The 21,686-nt window shown below is 46.9% G+C and overlaps 1 protein-coding gene across 1 annotated transcript in view; it reads left to right on the top strand.

Annotated features, from left to right (window-relative positions):
• The window catches only part of EGFLAM (EGF like, fibronectin type III and laminin G domains), a 135,415-nt gene that overhangs the window by 32,357 nt on the left and 81,372 nt on the right, over positions 1-21,686 (top strand). Inside the window, exons 2-4 of the mRNA XM_090276163.1 lie at positions 16,488-16,597; positions 17,619-17,702; positions 20,496-20,522. Of these exons, the coding sequence (XP_090132289.1) occupies positions 16,488-16,597; positions 17,619-17,702; positions 20,496-20,522 (221 nt within the window). The remainder of the gene's footprint in view (positions 1-16,487; positions 16,598-17,618; positions 17,703-20,495; positions 20,523-21,686) is intronic.

Here is a 21,686-nt window from a genome sequence, read left to right as displayed (position 1 = left end):
GAGGAAATGGAAAAAAATCAATGCCTAGTCCAGGGCATTAAACATCTAAATAACAGGCAGTCTACAAAGGAAGAACGGGAAGTAAAACCCAACTGCGGCCGAACTCTGTCACCGGAGACTGGCTGGACCCGGCCATCGTGGTTGTCAGCAGACTGAGCAGTAATCAGAATCGTCTGACTGGCAGGGATCTTCGGTGTTGGCTAGTTCATCACGGAATCCCTCAAACTGAAGTAGCAATAAACCTACTATTTGATTACTTGTTTGTAAAAGTCTAGGCCTCGTGAACAGAAATCTTATTTGCATCACCACAGTTTTTTAAAAGACAGTATCACTTTGGAGGGTCACCAGATGATTAGTTAATCCACAAACGTAAAATCAACATGGAGTCTGTTGGTAACATCTATTCTGAGACAACAGACCCAGCAGAGCACACAGTGTAACCCTGACAGCCACCTAGTTCCGGCTCAAGTCCTGCTTGTTGGTGACCTGGCCTCTCAGCGCACAGGGAAGTTATGGCCAGTCCCCAACATTGACTTTTAAAGTTCATTACCTCACGTTCAGGGCCATTTCATGAATGTATTGCTACTGTTGTTGCTATTCTATAATTTATATTCTTTTTGCTTTCACATAACTCTAGTTTTATTTATTCTGAAGTCACACTGCTGAGCACACGGCCTTTCTCAGGCTAGTGAGAAAAGTCACCTTGCGGCGGTCTGTTCCGTCAGCTGTCCCCAGAGAGCCGCCTCCCTGTGGGTATTCAGGCACGTCTACCGCCCTCTCCGGGAACCTGGGCCGGACTTGTGATTTGCTCTAATTTACAGGATGCAGAATGATGTGAGCCAGTTTCAGGCCTTGCCCTTAAGAGGTCATGAATGCTCCTGCTTTTTTGCACTTTGGGGGAGGCCTCCTGTAGGCAGGGGATCTCACTGGTCTAAGAGCATCATGTTGGGGGGAAGCCCCATATAACTACCATAGGAATAGATCACATGTAGGAGAATTGAACCCAGCTGCCTGCAAGAACCAAGAGCCAAGACCCTGGGGCTCCCACCCCAGCTGTGCTCCGAGCCAACAGAAGCACCAGTGAGCTCCCATGTGAATGAACCGTCTCCGCAGAGGAACCTCCAGCCCCAGTCGGGCCAAGCCCGCCGGCAGTGTGTGGAGCAGAGGGAAGGTTTTTTCGCCAAGCCCAGTCCATACTGAAGAATCACGAGTAAATGAATAATGAGGTTATTTTAAGACATTAAGTTTGGGGGTTGCTATTCAGGAACACATAGCTGTATTTCTATTTTTGTTTGTTTGTTTATCTGTTGTGCTTGGACCTGGGTCTGTGTTGGGCTCCATTTTCTCATGCAGCTGTGAAAAAAATGCTGCTTGTAGTTCCCTTTGCTGCTCTTTGCATGTAGTTCTCTGGGCAAGATCTTTCTCTGCGGGTAGCTGTCCAACTAAGGAAATGTGTCAAATTGCTCAGACATTCAAGGGACCATATGCCTAAGGGGCTATGTATTCACCGGTCAGGACTGTCTAACGTTTTTGGTGCCCAGAGTTACGCTGCCCTCTAGCTTGGTTGCCTGGTCTGACCTGACAGCTGGGCGTGGCTTCCCTTGACCTTGAGTGCCCTCTTCATGTTTTTTTGATCTGCTGTGACTCTTGGTTCTCAATTTGCTCTCAGTTTCTGGTGGAGACTTCCTTATCCCATCCCCATAGTTTGTGTGGGAAGGAGTAGTTTCCCAGAAAAAGAATGTTAGAAAGGTGTCCCCTTAGGAATAGACAGACTTCTTCTATATCCTTTCTTTTGAATTTCCTTATCCAGAAACCATGATCTATAATGCTTACTTTATAGGGTTTCTGTTAGGTTTGAATGTAAAGTATATTAAGATTATAAAGTGGGTACTCAAAAGAAAAAAAGATAGCAATAATAAAGATGATGATGATTGATTCTAGAGAAAGGATTAGGGGTCAGAGGGTCTTAAATATTTCATTCTGTCAGGCCTACCTCCCCAAGATAGACAGACAGAAGAGGATGGGGGAAGAGAAAGAATCTGGAATGAAGAAACAAGATGTACCCTGGTTTGCGTATCACCTACCGGTGTGCAGTGTTGGGCAGAGCAGGGTGGGGCCACTGCCCACTGTACGCCAGTCTTTGGTGGCCCTGACAGCAGAAGCCTCCTGGTGGTTGAGAGATAGTGACAGTGATGTGCTGCTGCGGGGTCCTCCCAGCTCACCCAAGCCAGAACTTAAATTTTTTTCAATTCTACGAGCCAGCTGTTAAACATAGCCATATATTGGGTCAGCCAAAAAGGCTGTTTAGTTTTTTTCCCTAAAATAAAAGATATTTTTTATTTTCACCAATAACTTTATTGATTTGGATATTTTGAGTATGCCGGCTATCTCCTGTGTGGTAGAATGTTGATTGTTCTCAATTAATGTCTCCATTTGATCACTATCAACTTCAACTGGTCTACCCGACTGTGGAGCATCGTCCAGTGAGAAATCTCCAGCACGAAACTTTGCAAATCACTTTGACACATTCAATCAGTCATGGCACCTTCTCCATACATTGCACAAATCTTTCTTTCTTTCTTTCTTTCTTTCTTTCTTTCTTTCTTTCTTTCTTTCTTTCTTTCTTTTTTATTTTTTTGTATTTCAGTTGTGTTTTTACTTTTCTTGAAATAATAAAGCATAATATGTCCAAAATGTTGCATATTTTCTTCCGTTCTCAATATTAAAATGGCTACATATTCACCAATTGTGATGTTTTTTTAAATGCACGCTGATATGACGGCTGTCACCATACACTCTAAGAAAATTGTTTCAAATGAAATTAAAGACTAAACTAAGTGCTACTACAGCCATCTTATGGAAAAAAACCAAATGAACTTTTTGGCCAACCCAATAAAAGTTAACTAAGTTTTCAATCAGAAGTCATCACTTCCTGATTATTTACTGTATCTCTTATCATCAGTGTTCGTGAGATTATTTACATCCAGGACCGATACCGTAGAAACATTGCAGCATCTCAGTTCGACTTCATGTTCACAATACCCTGTTGGCCACAGTGTGAGTACTTACACTGCCGGAGTTGGCAAGCACTACCAATTCGGGCATTTAAAACCTTTACCAGCCCTCCACCGAGTGTAGGCAGGGTCAACAGGGGCAAATAGCAAGAAAAGCATGTCATTCTCCTGCAGCCCAGTACATGCTGGTTATATTAGGCCAGGAGCTGACACTGGTAAGGAAAAGAAATGCGGAGTGAAGAGCGGCGAGGCTTGGCTGAGCTGTGGGGTGCTGTGCCCCCTCCCCCACTCTCTGTGCTCACTGAGCTCAGTGGGCCCCCTTCTGACAAGCCCACAGCCACCGACGTGCGTGCAGCAGCAGCGGAGGAACCACTTGGGAAATGGGACCGGAAGCCTGGAGCCACGCACACTGCACCACAGCACACAGCCCAAGGTTGCCACTGCCCTCGTGGCCGGTGGTCCGGGGAGGCTTATCCCTCAGTCTGGACCCCGGGTTGCACTTGCTTCGTGTCTCTCACTCCTCTGATGCAGCATGAAACGGGGACTGTGTCACTGTCCCAAGACTGGACAATAAATGTAATTCTCTGGGGGCAGGTCAAGTCCAACCTGCCTTTCCCTTAAATGAGGGATAATAACCCGGCACTAAACAATCACGCCAAGTGCCACCATACCACACAACACACCGCCGGACTGCACCATCGGCTGTGACAGAGAGCTGGTCAAAGGAGCCGGAAGGGGGAATCTGCGGTCGCTCCTAGAGCCTTGAGGATCCCAGTGGGCGAGGGACACACAGCACGTCGTCCCTAGAACGGAAGTGCACTCTTGTCTGTCGCGGTGTTTTAACAGATTTGGGTGACCTTTCCCATGTGCTTTTCTTAGTTCCCCCAAGTCTCCAAACACTGTAACATTTCCTTCTGGCTGTTCATGTAAGTCTCTGCTTTGCCCTGAGGTTGCTCTCTGAAGATTAGCCCAGTGATTAAGAGCTGTGGCCTCTGGGGTCAGTCAGTGGACTTCAGATCCTGCTTTCACTTACTAGCTGTGGGACTTTGCTCCACAGTTTCCTCATCTGTGACATGGGAGTGACATAACCCTGACCGCAGACGATTATTGTGCGGGTTGAGTGAGTAATGAGTATGAGGTGCTGAGTTAAGTTGTTCAGAGCCCATGTGAATCAGGAGGGCTCACACCGTGTCTGTTATAATTATTCTTCCATTATTTTTGTGTGAAGATTCCACACCCCCGCCCCGTCTTCATACTTCCCCCTCTTCTCTAGGAATCTCTTTGTTTGAATGTTATAAGGTAACCACTAAAAAGAGAAAAAACTATTGTCAATTTCTTCCCCTCATGCCTTCCATAAGCTTAAGGCCATTATCATCTACCCTTCTGGCCTGAGTTTGCAGACAGTTTTCAAACGAAACACAAGGTTGCAAATGTAGTGACACTGACCTTAAGATTTCAATCTTGTAGACATTTTATCTGACACGCCCCTGTTTAAACCAGTTTGGCCAATAAACTCTTTCCTTATCACCAAGAACTGTTCACGTGTGCAAGCTACTGAAGAGGGATATCTCAGGTGCCATTCAGTGCCAGGAAGCCTTGTGGTGGGGAGGCTCATTCCAGAGGTGGCCAGATGTGGGGATCAGCATCTCCCCTTTGCTTACTTCCCTACTGCCCACCCTCATCCCCCTCCCCCATCCCCACCCTTGCTCTGCCTGGCCCCTTGCCTTTCTCTCTCCCACTTGGAACCATGGTTTGTCACTATGACATTTTGTCTGCAGCATCCATCTGTCTGTTTTTGTTTAAATGGAAGCAAGAATGGAAATAAAGACATCTACAAAACCTTGTCATGCACTTACACTCCCCTGCCTACCAAGATCTTTATCAAAGCATGAATTTCGAGCAAAGTTAGCAAGCTTGGAATTGCAAATGCTGAGAAAGGGTTGCAAAAAAGGCAGAGGAACAGAAGGAAGGGATGACCGCTAACGGTGCCGGATGGTCAACACGCCGAGCAACTGAGCGCATACTTTCCTGACTAAAGAAAAGGGGCCGCAGAGGGAGGAGGAGAGACGTACGGGAACTGTATGCACTCGTTATTCAACCGGGGAGTTTGTCCAGTGGCTAGGAAGCGGGGAGGGCGCCCCAGAGTCAGTGTGCCTGAGTCACATGCCTGCCTCCTTTCTTGCCAGTCCTGTAACCATAGTCACTTAACATTCTCAAAGCCTTGGTTCTCATCCGCCAGATGTCATCCGCGGCTTGTTGCAGTAGTTAAATGCCATAATCGCCGTAGTTACAAGCGCTGGCTTTGGAGCCTGTCTGTCTTGGTTCAAATCTGGGCTCCATCCCATACTCACCAGCTGTGTGATGTTGGAAAAGTTGCTCAATCTCTCTGTGCCTCAGATTTTTACCTATAAAATAGGGATAATAATAACACCTAAAGACAGGATAATATGTGGGATCAGCCAGAGCATATCTGGCATCTAGCGTGCGTTAGATGTTATTCTGCCTTTAGTGGTAGGTGCGTCCACCTTGATTTTATAAAGTGCTCAGCATGACACCTGACACAGCCAACATTCAGTTATTATTATCAGTTATTAAGATGCTTATTTATCATAAACGTAATACTGTTTTTTTTAAATAAAATTTAAACATACAGAAAGGTAGAAAGAAAAATTTTTTTGAACCAACGACAATACACTTTTGCTGAAATTCTTTCTCAGGTTTTTGCTCTGCAAAAGTCTGTATTGAATATGCATGCAGTTCTCCGTGTTATTATAAAATCCTTGTAAACATCGCATTAATGTCATAATGGTAGACCCTTTATTACATACATATTACTCTAATTTACTTAAGCATTCTTGCCTGAATTTATGTTGTTTTTAATTTTTTGCTATTATAAATATATTGAGATGAACAAGCTTGTGCATAAGACTACCTCATATCTGAGATTATTTCTTCAGGAGAGAGTGGGCGAAGCACGTGTGTACTAGGTCATAGCAGCATGTATTTAAGAGATTTAAGAGTCTTCATATGTTGTCCAATTACTTTCCAAAAGAGTTATCTCATATAAAAGTACAACCAAAATGTATGAAAACAGATCCTTTATAGAACTGGGTTTTATCATTTTAAAAGTCTTGTTTCGATTTATAGATGGACCCTCAGGGTTGCAGTAAGGTGTACTTCTTTAATATTCGTGTGTTTTGAGTGTGTGTGTTTTTAAACTTTAATCTTTTTAGTAACTTGTCTGTTCATGCCCTTTGTCTATTTTTCTCCATGAACCATGAAATGTTTCTGTTGTATTTTATATGAGTGCTTTATATATTAAATTATACCAATTTTTTTCCTGTCTGTAAATATTTGTCCCAAGGCTATATTTTATCTTTGGTTGTTGTTTTGACAGGAAGAAGTGATTTTTTTTTTTAATGTGTTATGTAATCTTTTTATTTTGTGCATGATTTGTTCTATTAACAAAAAGTTAAAACTAAGTATGCTGGGGTGCTAGGGTGGTTGGGGGTGAAAGGGGAGAATCTTATTTAATGGCTTACAAATGCAAATTTCTCTAATTCTTTAATCTATTTGGAGTTAAAGAGATGTTGGTGTGTAGTATGAATTAAGGCTTGAAATTGATTCTCTCTTCTAATTTGTTAACTGACTGTCCTAATGTCATCTGTTAAATAATTCTTCCATTCCGCATTGATCCAAGATAACTTTCTTATCATAAATTAAGTTTTTATACATTCTAGGGCTATCCGTTCTTTTCTATTGATCTGCCTGTTCATTTCCATGCCAATGCCATGGTGTTTTAATTACAGCTGAAGGGTATTTTAAGTCCACTATTTCAAAAGAGAGCCCAGCAGGGCCAGAACAATTACATGAATGTGAGGATATAGGCAACAGATACTTTCAAACACCTATTCATTTTGTTCTCCTCCCCCATCTTTGGCCCTGAACATGTCACAGAGTGATTGGTATTTGTTGAAAGGAGAAACTTAGTGATGTAGACGTGTCCCCAAAAGGCCTCCTGGGCATTAGCTCCCCTGGATAGGTCTTAGGTGGGTACCACTGTCATTTGCTTCTGACTCTACATGAATCCCCACTCCCCCCACTCCCACACACACACAAAACAAACATCTTTTTTTCACATCCAATGGGATGCTAATGTTCATTTATAATGTTGACATCTTGAGCTTGGTGGGGAGGGGGCAGGGGCATATGACTAGCTCTGGTCGATGAAGGTGAGTGGTAGTGACGTATGTCACTACAGGGAAGAATCTTGAAAAACCAGAACATGGTTCACCATGCTTCAGACAGAGGCTCCTTGGTTAGCCTGGGCCCCCAGTGGGGCCACCATGGGGGAGAGGTGCAGCCTCGAAGATTCTGTGGAATGAATAATAAATTACCCTTATTGTTATAAGCCACCATGTTTGAGGGCCACTTATTACAGCAGCAGGACCCGGCCTATCCTGACTGATTGCAGGTGTCATAATATTTCACAGGTGATATGGCATGAGCCTTGACTGATCGACACACATACCAGCCTGGACACCGTGGAGGTGCATCCGGCACGACCACTAGCTTTGTCCTTCAGTCAAGTCTTATCAGCCCGTCTTCTTTAAGGTGACTTTGCACATCTCAAACTTCGTTTACTGGGTATTGATTTTCTAACTTAGATCTTATAATCCTTATTGATTCCAGCCCCTCTCCTCTCTTACCAGTGGTGTGCTCTGTTGTGCTGGACAATAGACAACCTCGTGTTTTATGGTTTCAGCTGTTTATCATCTCTCCCCACTGAGATCGCAAGTCCTGACAGGCATGGTCAATGTTTATGCAACTTCCGTCCCTTCACAGACTGCAACACCATACTGGACCATCCTTCGTTCATTCACGAATATGTATTAAGTGCATTTTATGCCTTCAGAGCCTATGTGTGGGATGCTGCCATTATACTTTGTTGTTAATCATAAGACCTTGTTGGCCTTAACTGAACAGACCTGCACAGATGACCTGGGACTGGAAACATTACTGGGGAGGAAGGATATTGGTGTCCACCCCAAGAGGAGGGAGGATGGTAAAGCCTAATGGCCACAAGGCTTAGTTTCTGGGATCCAACCACCCTGGATTCCTAGCTCCACTTCTAAGGTCTCTGATTGGGGTAACTTATTTTATCTCCCTCAGCCTCAGTCTCCTCATCTGTAAAACAGGCTTCTTTGTAAAGGTTAGATGAGAAAATATGTGAAAAGTGCTTAAGCACAGAAGTGGTTAAAGCAGTTATTTTTATTTGCCTTTAATGCTAGTTTAGCCCAGATGTCTTTGGGGTTCTCTGATCCTTGCTGGTGGGTTAAATTTGGCACGACGTTCTCTGCACTACTCCCCAAGACTCCGGAGCTGTCCTCCAATCACACTCTGTCTCCATCACCTGGGAGTGGCTGCTTTACCTCTCCCGATTCAGCCTGCCCCCTGGAACAGGACAGTGTTGGTGCCTGCCTCACAGAGCCACGGTGGGGACTGGCGAGTTCATGCACACAAAGCCGCTAGGACTACACCTGACCCTTAACAAGCAGTCGGTAAGTTTTCACTGTTGCTGCTTTCCATTTCCACGGTGTGTAAGTCGGGCAATTTTTATTGCCTATTAGGCATCCATTCCCTGTACCTTGCAGGCTCAATTCCATTACATTCTGCTGCCTTCCAAGGCCCATGTTCCCACTGCCTGCCTCTCGTTCCCCGCAGAGCTGCCTGGAGACATAAGCTGCTCTCGCTATTTCTCTTCCTGGGAATAACATTGCCAGGCCAGTTTTCTGCCAGCCCTAAGTCTGGGGAAAGAATATTTCCCCATTTTCTTATGTTACCAGTTAAGATGCTACTAAGAAAGGGTGGAGGGCAAGGGAAGACTTGCTGTCTCGGTCCAAGGGCAAAATAAAAGGAGATGCAGTTGGTATGGTTTTTGCCAGCAACTACTGTCCCATGTCACAAATCTGTTTGTTCCCAATCGTTCGTCCATCATATGGTCCTGCAAGTCATGCCAAACATCCATGTTGGGTGGAATTTCTACCCCTGTGGTGAAATCCTATCTACTCCATTTTCTGTATTCTTAAACATGTGCATAATTGTCCTTCATCAGTTTCCTCATTTTAAAATGGGTATAATTACACCTACTTTGCGGTGCTGATGAAAGAATTAAAAAGAGTGACTTACATAATGTTGGACCAGTTGTGTGCAGCCAGGAGTTACAGAAATCAGGGATCCAGCCTGGGATCACCTTATTAATCGACGAGTGATTGAGGGTCCACCTGCCTGAGGGTGGGGATTCCATCCTCTCTCCAAGGCTGTGCCTGACCTGGGGGGTCTGGGTCTGCAGGAAGAGGATTCTCTTTCTTATCTGCCCACACAGCTCCCGTGGTCTTGGGGGTGATGGAATGGACTCTCTTTGTAAAATGCTGAAGACTGCCCGGCTTTGAGGTGGTTGTCAGTAAATTACCGTCGTTGGCATCCTTAGCAAATTCATAAGCTGAAACTATGAACCTACTGCTTCTGAAGTTTCCAGCATTTTGGGAAAAGGGAAGTAGTTGGTTTAGTTCCCATTTTTAAATGACTGATAATCTCTGTTCCCTGAAGGATGAGAAATCCCAAGCATTTTTGTGGTTCCATAGAAGCTTATGCAGCTTATTGATCATGAAGCTCCGTGTTCAACTAACCCAAAGGCTTTGCCAGGAAGGGGAGCCGCAGATGAAGGTTTGGCAAAAATGCTTCTTGCTGCCCTCCTGAGAAGTGCAGAGGCCAGATTCTGGCCCCGCACAGGGGGAGGGGGCAGCTGCTTCCTAAGTCAGGTAGCTAGACACCCCTCACCAGGTGTGCTGCCACGTGCTGCTGGGGCTGGTGTTGGCGGGAAGAAACGAGAGAAACCCGACCCGAGAATGCCGGAAGGAGTGGGGGAGAACCACTCCCACCAATGCGTTCCTGTGGCTGCTCAGTTGTGCAGGTGCGCAGTGAGGGACAGTGTCGGCTTTTTGTCCTTGATGTTCAGGCTTGGGGTAGGTGAGCCTCAGGAGGGAGACAGCCCCGCCAGGTGAGAGGAGCCCTGCCTGCGAGAACAGCGCCCTCTGCTGGGACTAGAATGAGAAAGGGAGGACCCACATTTTTTCTCCAGTAGTTTTATTTGGGGGATTAATTTTAGATTTATAGAAGGGTTGTGGCAGTAGGGCAGAGCTTCCATCACTCAGCTTTTCCTCATGTCAGCCTCTTACACTGCCGCGGTGCGTTTACCGAAAAACCCAGATGCTGACACTGGTATGTGCTATTATATTAACTAACACACAGTCCTTTTTCATGTTTCCTCAGTTTTTCCGTGAATAGCTTTTCTTCTATTCCAGTATCTAATCCAGGGTAGCTCATGGCATTTCCCTGTCACATCTTCTTAGTCTCACTCAATCTGTGGCAGATTCTCAGTCTTTCATGTCCTTGACACTTCTGAAGAGTAGCGGTTAATGCTTTCTGGTGATGAGACTAGGGGGGGGGGGGCGGATATCAGACAGGTGAAGTGTCCTTCACATTCCATCAAATCAGGGGACAAACAATATCAACATGGCTGCTCACTGGGGATGTTACCCTTGATCACTTGGGTAGAGTAGTTTACAGCAGGTTTCTCCACGAGAGCTACCATTTCTCCCTTTTCATAGTCTGTTTAATAGAAGGCAATCAGTAAATCCAGCCCCCACTGGAGCGGAGGGATGATAAGCTCCATCTCCCAGAGGAAGAATGTCAAAGAATTTGTGGACACGTTAAAATCACCCCAGTAATTACTTTGAAGCTTTGCAAATATTCCTTTATAAAAGCTGCCCCCACTGCAGTTTTTATTGGCCCATGGATTTTGCCTGAACAATGATCATTGCGGGGTTCCGACGGTGATTCTTTCTAGTAAGGGTCCTCATTGTAGAGTCGTGTTCTAAGGGCTCTTGGGGCAGCATGAAGAGTTGCATGCAGAACATGAGAGAGAGAGAGAGAGAGAGAGAGAGAGAGAGAGAGAGGGAGAGAGAGAGAGAGAGGAATTAAAGATGTCCCCAGGTTTGGACTTCGGCGGGGGTTGGGGGGATGGGAGAGGAGGAGGTTTGGAGGCTGATGATGATGCTTTTTCACGCCAGAACACTTGGAGTTTGGGGTGTGTGTGAACCATCAAGGCTGAGAAGACCAGCTGAATAGCTGTGTGGAGCTTACTTGGCAGGTGCTTGGGGATGCCGTGAGGAAGCATGACTCACCTGGAAAACTGGAACTCACAGTGGGGCTCAGCCAGGCGCAGGGGGTGGGGTTTAAATGGAGTGCCCACGTAATCATTTTTGTGAAAACTCACAATTGATTCAGAACGCTAATGAACTATTAGATATGACATTTTCTCTCCTTCTATCCTGACAAATATGCTTTCATAATGACCTGGAAGACCACACTCAAACTTGGATTTCTCAGACTCCTTGAATTTCCACTTTGAAGAGAGGCAGCATGGAGAGAACTGGACCCTGAGACCTGGTCTGGCGTACCCCCTCTCTCTGCCTTTCCCCAAAGGGCCTCCCACATGGGGATGTGGGCACCTCAGCCTGTGAGCTCTGTGCATCACCCATCCTGGCCACCAGTGATTCATTGGCCAGCTCTCTCCCTGAAAGTGCCTGCCCCTGAAGGATAGACCTGAAGAAGAGCCCCCCATGGGCCAGGAAATGGGCACAGGATTCTCTGGGCAGGGAATCTGGGGTCTTGGGTACTCAGGGAATGGTCTATAGTTGGGGGTAGGTGGGTCCCAGACTCTCAGCAGGCATGTCCTCTAGGCCTGGGATGCCACACTGCAGCCATGGAGAGGGGTTGGCCTGAAGTGCGGGTTACACTCTGCAGTTAGTTATACTCTGGAGTGGTGTGTTGCTCTCTGGAATTATACTCTGGAGTGGTGCATTGCTCTCTGGAATTATACTCTGGAGTGGTGTGTTGCTCTCTGGAATTATACTCTGGAGTGGTGTGTTGCTCTCTGGAATTATACTCTGGAGTGGTACATTACTCCCTGGAATTAAACTCTCAAGTGGTTCATTACTCTCTGAAATTATACTCTGGAGTGGGGCATTGCTCCTTGGAATTACACACTGGAGTGGTACATTACATTCTGAAATTCTACTCTGGAGTGGTGGGTTTCAAAGGGAAGCATGATTGTGATATGAACTCAACTCCCTTGCCCCCTAAAAAGAAGCTGGCAGGGCTCTGGAAATCACTTCATGCAGCTCTGCGTTGTCTGGGAATTTCCTGACTCCTGGGCAACTAGAACAAACACTGGTTTGTGTCTTAAACTCCCATTTTTACTGCTGCCTTGATGGCACCACGGTGGAACTGGCCCTCGTGGCAGATCTGTGTCGAATGGTTACATGTTCACAGGGCTGCTTTAGTAATAGCAGTGGAGCAAGGTTTTCCCTGGTCAGAATTTTCTGACTATTTTTAGTTAGTCTGGGCACTTTGTAGTGCGTCAGTGAATATAACTTGGTTCATTCTGTGAAAATCAAATAACTAAAAAGCTAGCACAGATATACATTTTATTTGCATTTTGAAGTGTTTTTCTGAATTGGGTCACAGAAGTAATTGAATCAGAGATGAATTTTGCTCAGGAAGTTGAAGTATTTTATGAAATAAAATGACCATAAGAAATTGACCTAGTTATTCAGAAGTTTCTGGTATAAAAACATAATACAGTTTTGAAAGCCCTCCAAAGAAGAAAACCCTTCAAAAGAGAAAGCCCAGGAATCCAGCTCCCTCATGGCAAAAACACACTCTTTTTATTTACTTATCTCCTTAGAGTTATAGCTTTTAGCTTTCAAGAACACAGCTTCAGGATACATTGTATAAATGTATTATACTAGTTTTAAAGGCTACAATTCTTCAAAACTAGTTTTCTGTTGTGTAATGTACTCCTCTGTCATTATAACCATTGTTGGTTAAATATGAGTATTATTATTTTTACATTTTACTGCTTCAATCTTGTTCAGTCCACATGTAAGTGGCCTACTACTTGGATTTTTTTTAAAAACATATTTAAGAAGCACTGGTATGTTTTTAATATTACAACAGATAAAATTGCAGAAGACCTCAGTGTTACAACCATTATCAAAACTTTTTTGCCTCGTTCAGAGTTTTTGGAAAATGCAGCTGGGGCTCGACTTGTCCAAAGGTTAGACTTTCTCCTGGTGACTCAGAAATTGTAGAGATGTAAGAAAAGTCACTTTCACTCTTACCTTTCACTCGCGTAACTGGAAAAGGTTTAGGGAAATATTTTGATTGGCTCAGCCCAGTCAGGACCACAGGCAGTAGAGTTCTTGTCTCCTGAGCTGATGTCAAGCCATGTTGTCAAGGCTTCCCCTCTGGTTTTCCTGGCCTCTCTGGTCCTCTGCCCTCTCCTGCCTGGACTCTATCTCCCGGATGGGGTTGGCAGGGGATGAGGAGGTGGGGTGGGCGCATGGTGGCTTACTGCCACCTTTAACCTACCCTGCTCCACATAGACACCAATAAATGCACTATCTGCATGTAAACAGTGTGCTTGCTCTGCAAGTACAGCTTCAGAGGCCCCCAGCTGGAGACCTGTCCTCCCCTCATGGTCAAGTCAAACAACGGCCAGGAGAAGATTGCTGTGCTTGCTACCCAGACGCAGATGCGCCTCCAGACCAGGCTCCTGGTGCTTCCGTCCAACCAGGGGACCATTCGTACGCCCCTCCTACTCACAAGCGTTTTTCTCCCTGTATTGAATTTATTGGGTGACACTGGTAAACAAAATTATACAGGTTTCAGGTGTACAGTTCTACAGCACATCATCTGTGCACTGTAGTGTGTGTTTCCCACCCTATTCATCCCCACTTTACCTTCTTCCACACCCTCCCTCTCCCCTCCGGCAATCACCACACTGTTGTCCGTGACCATGAATTTTCTTTTTTCTTTTTGGCTCAATCCCTCCACCCTGTCACTCAGCCCCCCAACCTTCCCCCTCCCCCAACAGCTGTCAGCCTGCTCTCTATGAGTCTGTCTCTGTTTTGCTTGTTACTTCAGTTTGTTCATTAGATTCCACAGATGAGTGAAACCATATGGTCCTTGTCTCTCTCTGGCTGGCCTATTTCACTAAATATTCACATGATGCCCTCCAGTTCCGTCCATGCTGTCACAAAGGGTAAGGTATCCCTTTTTACAATGCAGTAGTATTCCGTTGTGTAAATGTACCACGACTTTTTTATTCACTTATCTAGTGATAGACACGTGGGCTGCTTCCAGATCTTGGCTATTATAAATAATGCTGCAGTGGGTACAGGGGTGCATATATTCTTTGGAATTAGTCTTTTGGGTTTCTTTGGGTAAATTCTACTCAAGTTTTAAAGCCACCAGTCCTACGGACCCAACAACCTTCATGTTACATTCACCCGCTTTGCAGAGCATAAGAAGTTTGCTAACACATATTCTCCAGGGGTGGGGTGTGGGCTGTAGAAGCTGTGGGAAGGAATTATATCTCTTAGGATCCAGAAAGGTTAGAGACACTGGGGAGAGGTCTCGACCAATCGCAGTAGGTTCCGCTGCACGCACAGCTTCGAGCAGTGGTCGTGCTGCACCAGGCGTGGAGTTGAAGAGGATTCTGAGCCCCCCCCCCCCCAGGAGAGGATGGATACCATGTGATCTATTTGATGCCGAGAGGGACTGCAAGGTTTCTGGAAGTCATGGTGGACAGCGATGCTGTTTGCCAGGACAGAGACTACTGGGAGGGCTCAGGCCGAAGAGAAAGATGAATTCTGTTTTGACATGTTGACTTTGAGTAGCCAGTGGCATCTGGGTGCACTTGGCAGTTGGGTACATAGGCCTGCCCCTCTGAAAGAGAAGGTTTGGCTGGAGAAATAGACTGGGGAACCAGCAGCATGCATGTGGTCACTACTGGCAGGGGTGAGAGCACCCAGGAAGAGGGCATAGTGGGAGCTGAGGAGGCTGGGCAGAACCACCAAGACCACCAACGTTAAGGAGGGGCAAAAGGAAGAACATCTCTACCTTGTTTCTCACTGTCTCTGCCTTTTGTCCCATTGATAGGATCTTACATCAGCGCACAAGGGTCCTCTCTTCTCTATACCCCTGTCAGCTTTATTTATCTCTTTTGGATGATGGCCATTCTGACAGGTGTGAGGTGGTACCTCGTTGTGGTTTTGATTTACATTTCCCTGATGATTAGTGATGTTCAGCACCTTTTGAAATGCTTGTTGGCTGTTTGTGTGTCTTCTTTGGAAAAATGCCTCTTCAGATCTTTTGCCCATTTTTACATTGGATTATTTGTAGTTTGCTGTTGAGTTGTATGACTTCTGTTTACATTTTGGGTATTGAGCCCTTATCAGATATATGCTTTGCAAATAGTTCCCCAATTTTATTTCTTCTAAAATGATCTGAAAATCAAAATAATAATAATAATAATTGTAGCATCATATAAATGTTAGGTATTTGGGGACAGAAGAAAAAAAATCTTCCAATTGGTATGTAAGATGCATGAGTTAGTCTGGGTGAAGGCAGCATACTTGGAGCACTGGGCTTCCCCCCAGCTCTAGTTTAGAATTTTCATGAAAATGTTGAGCCAGGGCCCTGGACATTGTTAAGACTGGCCTGGGCCATTCTCTTGGCCTTCACGTCCTATGAGGACCTGTGGCAATGACCCTCTAACTTCCCCCATGAGAAAGAATCCAAGGGAACCAAGTTGTGTGACATAGTTTAGAATCAGAACTATCCTAGGGAACCCAGGATTTAAAACTGTAAATATATATTATACATTTGGTCCATATAATAAACACAACAATGAATAGAATAAAAATATTATATATGCATATGTAAGTATTTTTAAAATGTGGCTAAAAGGAGGTATACTCTACTAAAATATTGACAAAACTCATTTCTGAATGGTGAAATTATCATTAATTTTGTATTTTCTACATTTTGGCAATTTGAATATATCGTTTTTATGAACATGAAATTTATTATGTGTAAGCATAAAATTATTTAAGCTAAGTGTACAGTAAAACATTTGAAATTTTCTAACCCCAATTTTACACTTAACCATATCTTGAAACAGTCTGCAGTGGGAATGTACTGGGTATATAAAGACATACATTAAAAAGTCATATGTTACTGAGTTAAAAATTTTTTTTCATCATCCTACTTTAATACATTCCAGGCTCCGAGAGTCAAGTCAGAAGTGTTTGATCTGTGGTACCCAAATTTCCCTCTGCTGGTCCCTAAGTTGCAGAAGGGACTAAGGGACATAGCTGGGCTGATTTCCCCAGCAATGCCAGCATGGGAGGGGACAGCAGAGCTCGGGTGAAGTCCCACGGGAGAGATGGCCGGCTGCATCACCAGCTCTCCATATGTAAATACATCCTGTGTACGTAGACCTGCGGTGGGATGCGTGGACCTTCTAACACAATCTCTTTTGTTTTGGCAAAAACGAAACAGGCAAGGTGGGGCCTCCTCTGCACATCACCCTGGACGCATTGAACTGTACGGCTTTCAGCATCCAGTGGAAGACGCCCAGGCGTCCTGGGCAGCCCATCACTGGGTACACCGTGAGTACCCGGGTCCGGGATCTCTGTCGTGGTGTGCGGGGCTGCTGTGGGCTCCTCTGTCGGCCCTCCCATGTTGATCAGGGCCATTCCCCCTCCTGAAACCAGAGGAAATGTTTCCCTTTCAGGGGCATTTGTAGGTGCGCTCAAAGTCAACCAGGATCTGCGGGCCTTCCTCTGTTCAGAGAAGACATGCTTCCAGTACCCAGTTGCCTGCAGTCAAATTGAGACTAAAGCAGAAACATGGGAGAAAGATGGTCACTGGGGAATGTTGCCGATGCGAACAAAACAATGTACAATCTGCATTAAAGGAAAGAGGTGGGCGGGCAACGTGGGGGAGGGAAGAGAGGATGCACTCCTACCTGTCAGAGGTGACAACCGGACTGACTGCGGTTCACCCAAAGGTTTTTTCTGAACAGTGGTTTTTAAAACGAGTCAACTTTTAGAAGTCAAAAGATTTCAAATAACTATTTGGAGTGCTCGGATCTCGGGGGGGATTGGGAGCGCTGGCCGCCCCGGACCGCCCCGCCCCATTCTCGTGGGGCACCACGTGGGCTGGCGCCGACTGCCCACTTCAGATGGTACGGAAGCCCCACCCGCTCCTCCACCCCAGTGACATTCTAGACCCACCTGCCACCCTTTCACCGACGGAGGGTAGCCATTTATCAGTGCTCTTGTCCCGTTGTCTTCTTAAAGTAGAGGAATATGTTTCCCGACTCATGTTGTATCAAACGTGGGGAAAAGAGAGATGAGCCGAGGGTCGCGGTTTTCAGAGAAATAGCAGAAGGTGGGTCCAGCGCTCTGCCTCCCACCTCCCGGGCGGGAGCGCTCCTCCGGGCTCTGCAGGCTTACGAGCGGGTGGCCTGGCCAGGTGCGTCTGATGTTTGCTGCCAGGTATCGTGCGTGAGGCGGGGCAGGGCACCCCAGAGCCCGCTGAGGTGCCGGTGCGCCGAGCACCCCGGGGTGCGCTCAGCCTGGCGCAGAAGCCCCTCCTGCGCTCACCCCGTGTCTCCCGCTCCCCCAGGTCTTCTACTCCGCGGTAGGCGTGGACACACCCCTGCAGGAGCGGTACCACCGCGTGCAGCTCAGCCGGGACAGCGCCGCCCCGGTGAGTGCCTGCGTCCGGCAGCTGCTGCCCGGCACGTGCAATGATAATAACGAATGTCGGGTGGTCCTCAGGGGTGGGTGGGTGCCTTTCATGTCCGCGCATCTGTACATCCGGAAAGGCAGCCGCAGGAAGAAAGTCCTGTCGTCCACAGGCGCATCCTGGACTCAAGCCACCCCACCTACCACGCGACAAAAAGTCACATTACCGCTGTTCCCCTCTTCTTTCTTCAAAAAGTTCAAGTCCAATTTTTTTGACACCTCAGTAAAGCTTTATTCATACATATGACCCAACTGTGTCCCCACCCCCACCCCCCCACTGCTGGAGCCACGGTGCGGAAGTGATGCAATCTGAAGGGTACGTTCACAGGGTCCACGCTGTTTATTTTTCTTCTCCAGCCGGCTCCCTGCCCTTCCATGGACCAATTGTTCTTGGCGTTCCCTCATCTATTTCTTTTCTGTTTCCTGTCAAGGTCTTGCTGGGTGAACTTTTCTGCCTTAGGCGTGTTCTGTTTTCTTTTGCTCACTCCCTTTCTCCTTCCCCCCGTTCTGTAATAGCCCTGCAGCCTAGAGCCTCACCCATCACTCTGCAAGGAGGTGGCTTTAGAGCCCAGAATACCACTGTAAGGGCAGCACTGCGGTCCCTTTGGTCACTCCCGTGAGATGCGTGAATTCACGATGCTGCACACGGAAGCCTCTTTGTCCTCATGATAAGTGGCTATCACTTCCTGAGAGTCTGCCACCTGCCAGGATCCATCCCACGCGCTTTCCATTCGCTTTCCCTCGTAATCTTCACAGCTGTCCTATGACCTCATTTTTCTGACGGGCAAGGATGCTGAGACGCAGAGAGCTGAAAGGACTTTCCCCAAACCCTACATGAGCAAGTGGCAGAGTTGACTGTCAGCCCAGGGCTTCTGAGTCCCGCCCCGGCTGTTTTTACCCAAGCCCCCCTGACTCCAAAAGGAGACACGCACATTTTCAGCTCACGTGGACCTGGCATGATGTGCTTTTAATCCCAGCCTTTTGCTCAGACTTTCGCTCATTTGCCTCCCAAGAAGCCCTCGGCCCACTCTCTGTGGCTTATTCTGTCCTAACAGGGGCATCGGGTTGGCCTGACCCAGGAAACCATTCGCTGAGGGTCAGTCTCCCCTCGGCAGCCCTGGAACTTTCAACGAGCCAGTGGACCCATCAAGGGGCCGGCATTGTCTTAGGCAGTGTTCCCAACCCTAGGTCACTGTCCTGCAGTGAGTGTGGCTAGAACAGTCTAGGCAGGGAGGGCACAGGGCTGGGGACAGGTGTTTTGGAGTCAGGATAGTACCTCTGAAATCAAGATCCTGCCCCGTCACATGAACCTGGGCTGGACATTTGGACCCTTTGAATGTGCACTTCGGGTTACATGACCTGGCCAGGACAGCTACCACGGTGCAAGCACAAAACAGAGCGAGGGCCAGGAGGGAGACGGGCACCGGGTTTCTGGATCTCCTTCCTATACTTATAGGTTGGGTGACTCTGTCCGAAGTCCCTTATCCCTTCTAAACCTCACCTTCCTCCCATGAAAGGGGTATGATAATTACACTGTAGTGAGTGTGGGCTAAAACCGTGTATGGAGAAGCCTTTAGTAAAATGTAAAAGCAGCTCCATTGATGTCAGTTAGCATTCTTGATGGTCATTGCCTTTGTGTTAAATTATCCTATGAATTGCAGCCAGGCGTTAGAGCACACTCGCTGTCCAGTCACAGCCTTTGCCTGCCTTGCGGATTTCCCATCACTTCCATAGCTGCTGCTGTTCTCACAAGACAACACGGGGCCCCTGTTCTGCAGCAGCTTTCAGTCTTGTTGGGAAACCCACAGTCACACTGACTGAACAGTTAGAGAGCACCACGAGGTCGGGTGTCACTAGCATGCTGCTGGACAGGCAGGCTGAGGTGTTGAAGAGGCAGAGTTTCGTGGTCAAGAGGCAGAATTTGGGGCTGAGAATTGAAGCAGGGCAGTTTCTAGAATGGCGAAAGAAGGAGGGCCATTCAGATCAGAAGGCATGAGTGTGCATGTGTGGGTACGTGCCCGCTGCTGTGTGTGTGGGTGAGGGCGGGGGCGGGGGACCCGTGCAGAACACTAAGCCTGAAGAGAGGAAATAATGACTAGTAGAGGCAGAGAGTCAGGAAGAGGGCACAGTGGGCCTTGGGTTCAGATGACTCGCATTAAGATGTCTGTGTTACAGCCAACCAGCTGGGCAACCTTGTCGGTGTCAGTTCCTCATCGACCCAACAGGGACTCAAGTAGTATCTGTCCATCGAGAGTGGGTCTCTGGTTCCAAACCCATGCCAGGGTGCTGCAAGGCTCTGCGGCCACATCCAGGGCTCTGCGGCCACATTCAGGGCACTGTGGAACATCTGAACTTGGGCTTTCAAAGGAGACAGCTGCTCTGCATGAGCCAGTATGACCCAGCTGTCTGGGTATAACTACCGAGGCAGTGGAATGGCTAGGCATGTCTGTTGGATTAGAGGTGCCATAAAAATACTCCTGAAATGCTAGAGTGACATGAACAGAGGCAGTTTGGGAGCCTCTGCCTGCATCCCTTCACCCTGTAGCATACGGATGCTGTGAGCGTTAGAGGAGGTCGCGATCCCAGAGCTCTCAGCAGCACACCTGCACGGAGGAAGGACCGAGGGAGTGGTCCACAGGTTGTGACATGTGGTGTGCGGCCCGGGGCTGGGCGGGTGGCTGGCTCCTCTGGGGGCTCATTTTACTCCCAGAAGCTCTCCTTTCCATTTCACATTGGGTTGTTTTCTCCTTTGCAGGAGCAGTCTGCTCATCGGGTGATTTTTGTAAGTATGTTTTTGGAAAGTTAAACCTTTGCCCCAACCGAGGACTCAGGGAGTCTCTTTTGATCAGAGTGTTGCTTTTCCCACATCTCCCTCCCACTGATTAAGGTGCAGCACCCCAGGTGAGTTGTTAATCGTTTGGGAAGAAGCCCCCCCAGCAGCCAGGGCAGGAAGGAGCAGCTCTGTAGGCCCTGCTTCATCTCACTCGGCAGAGTAAGGCTAAGAGGACCATTTTTAAAGGTTAAAGTCATTTCAGCTCTGTTCCAAAATTAGATGGAAAAGATAGAAAAGGAAAGAAAGCATTTAAATCAGTGAGCACCACTGTGGGGATAGTTTTCCTGACCCCCTCCCCGTCTCCTGGAAAAATAAACAGTAAAACAAATCAGGGCAAGCTGGTAATTTCTTAGAGCTAGAGCTAGAAAAGGAGGTTTAAACAGGTGGTCTCCACACTTTTTGAATCGTGCATACCATCAGTTAGTAAATATTTCAACGTGTTCCAATATGTGCATATTGATGTATTTATTAATTATACATACGCTACTCTACTGATATATTACATACCTTATAAATCCCACAGAACTGTAAAGGAGGAGGATAAACAGACATAGGAAGTTCTCCTGTTTTCTTCTGGGCAGATTGTCTGGCTCACCCAGAGTATGCACCACCTCCCTGCTCTGGACAACTCTGTTCTCACTGACCTAGAACAGTGATTCTGTCTGGATCTTATCCAAGGTCAGAGAGAGAATACTTAGCCAGGAATCGTGAGACTTGCACCTAGTCTCAGCTCGGGCACCACAGCAAGGATCACCTTGGGCAAGGTCACCGAACCCCTTCGAATGTCCCTTTGACTGTAAAATAAAGGGCTTGATGAGTAATGATTCCCATCCCAGGGCTCCTGTGTCCCCTGTAAGGCATATGGAGATATATGTGGGCATTTGACTGGGCAAGCTTCCGGGATACTGACTGTCTTGCAATTAACAAGACAGATCCATATGAGAAAGATTTGTCCTGGTCCAAAGCTAATGCTGCCCCTCCTGCAAAAGCCTGGGAGACACTCACTAACTTTCTGTGACCACCCAGGGAATAGAAATCCCTCCAGCCCCTCCCTCCACTCTGGCCTGCACAACCTTTCTCTGGAGCATTGGAAGAAGGGTGTTGGGAGCACAG

This window comes from Furipterus horrens, unplaced genomic scaffold (assembly GCF_987537825.1).
Source record: "Furipterus horrens unplaced genomic scaffold, mFurHor1.1.pri manual_scaffold_5, whole genome shotgun sequence".
NCBI lineage: Eukaryota > Metazoa > Chordata > Mammalia > Chiroptera > Furipteridae > Furipterus > Furipterus horrens.
This window is presented reverse-complemented; position numbering and strand designations above follow the sequence as displayed.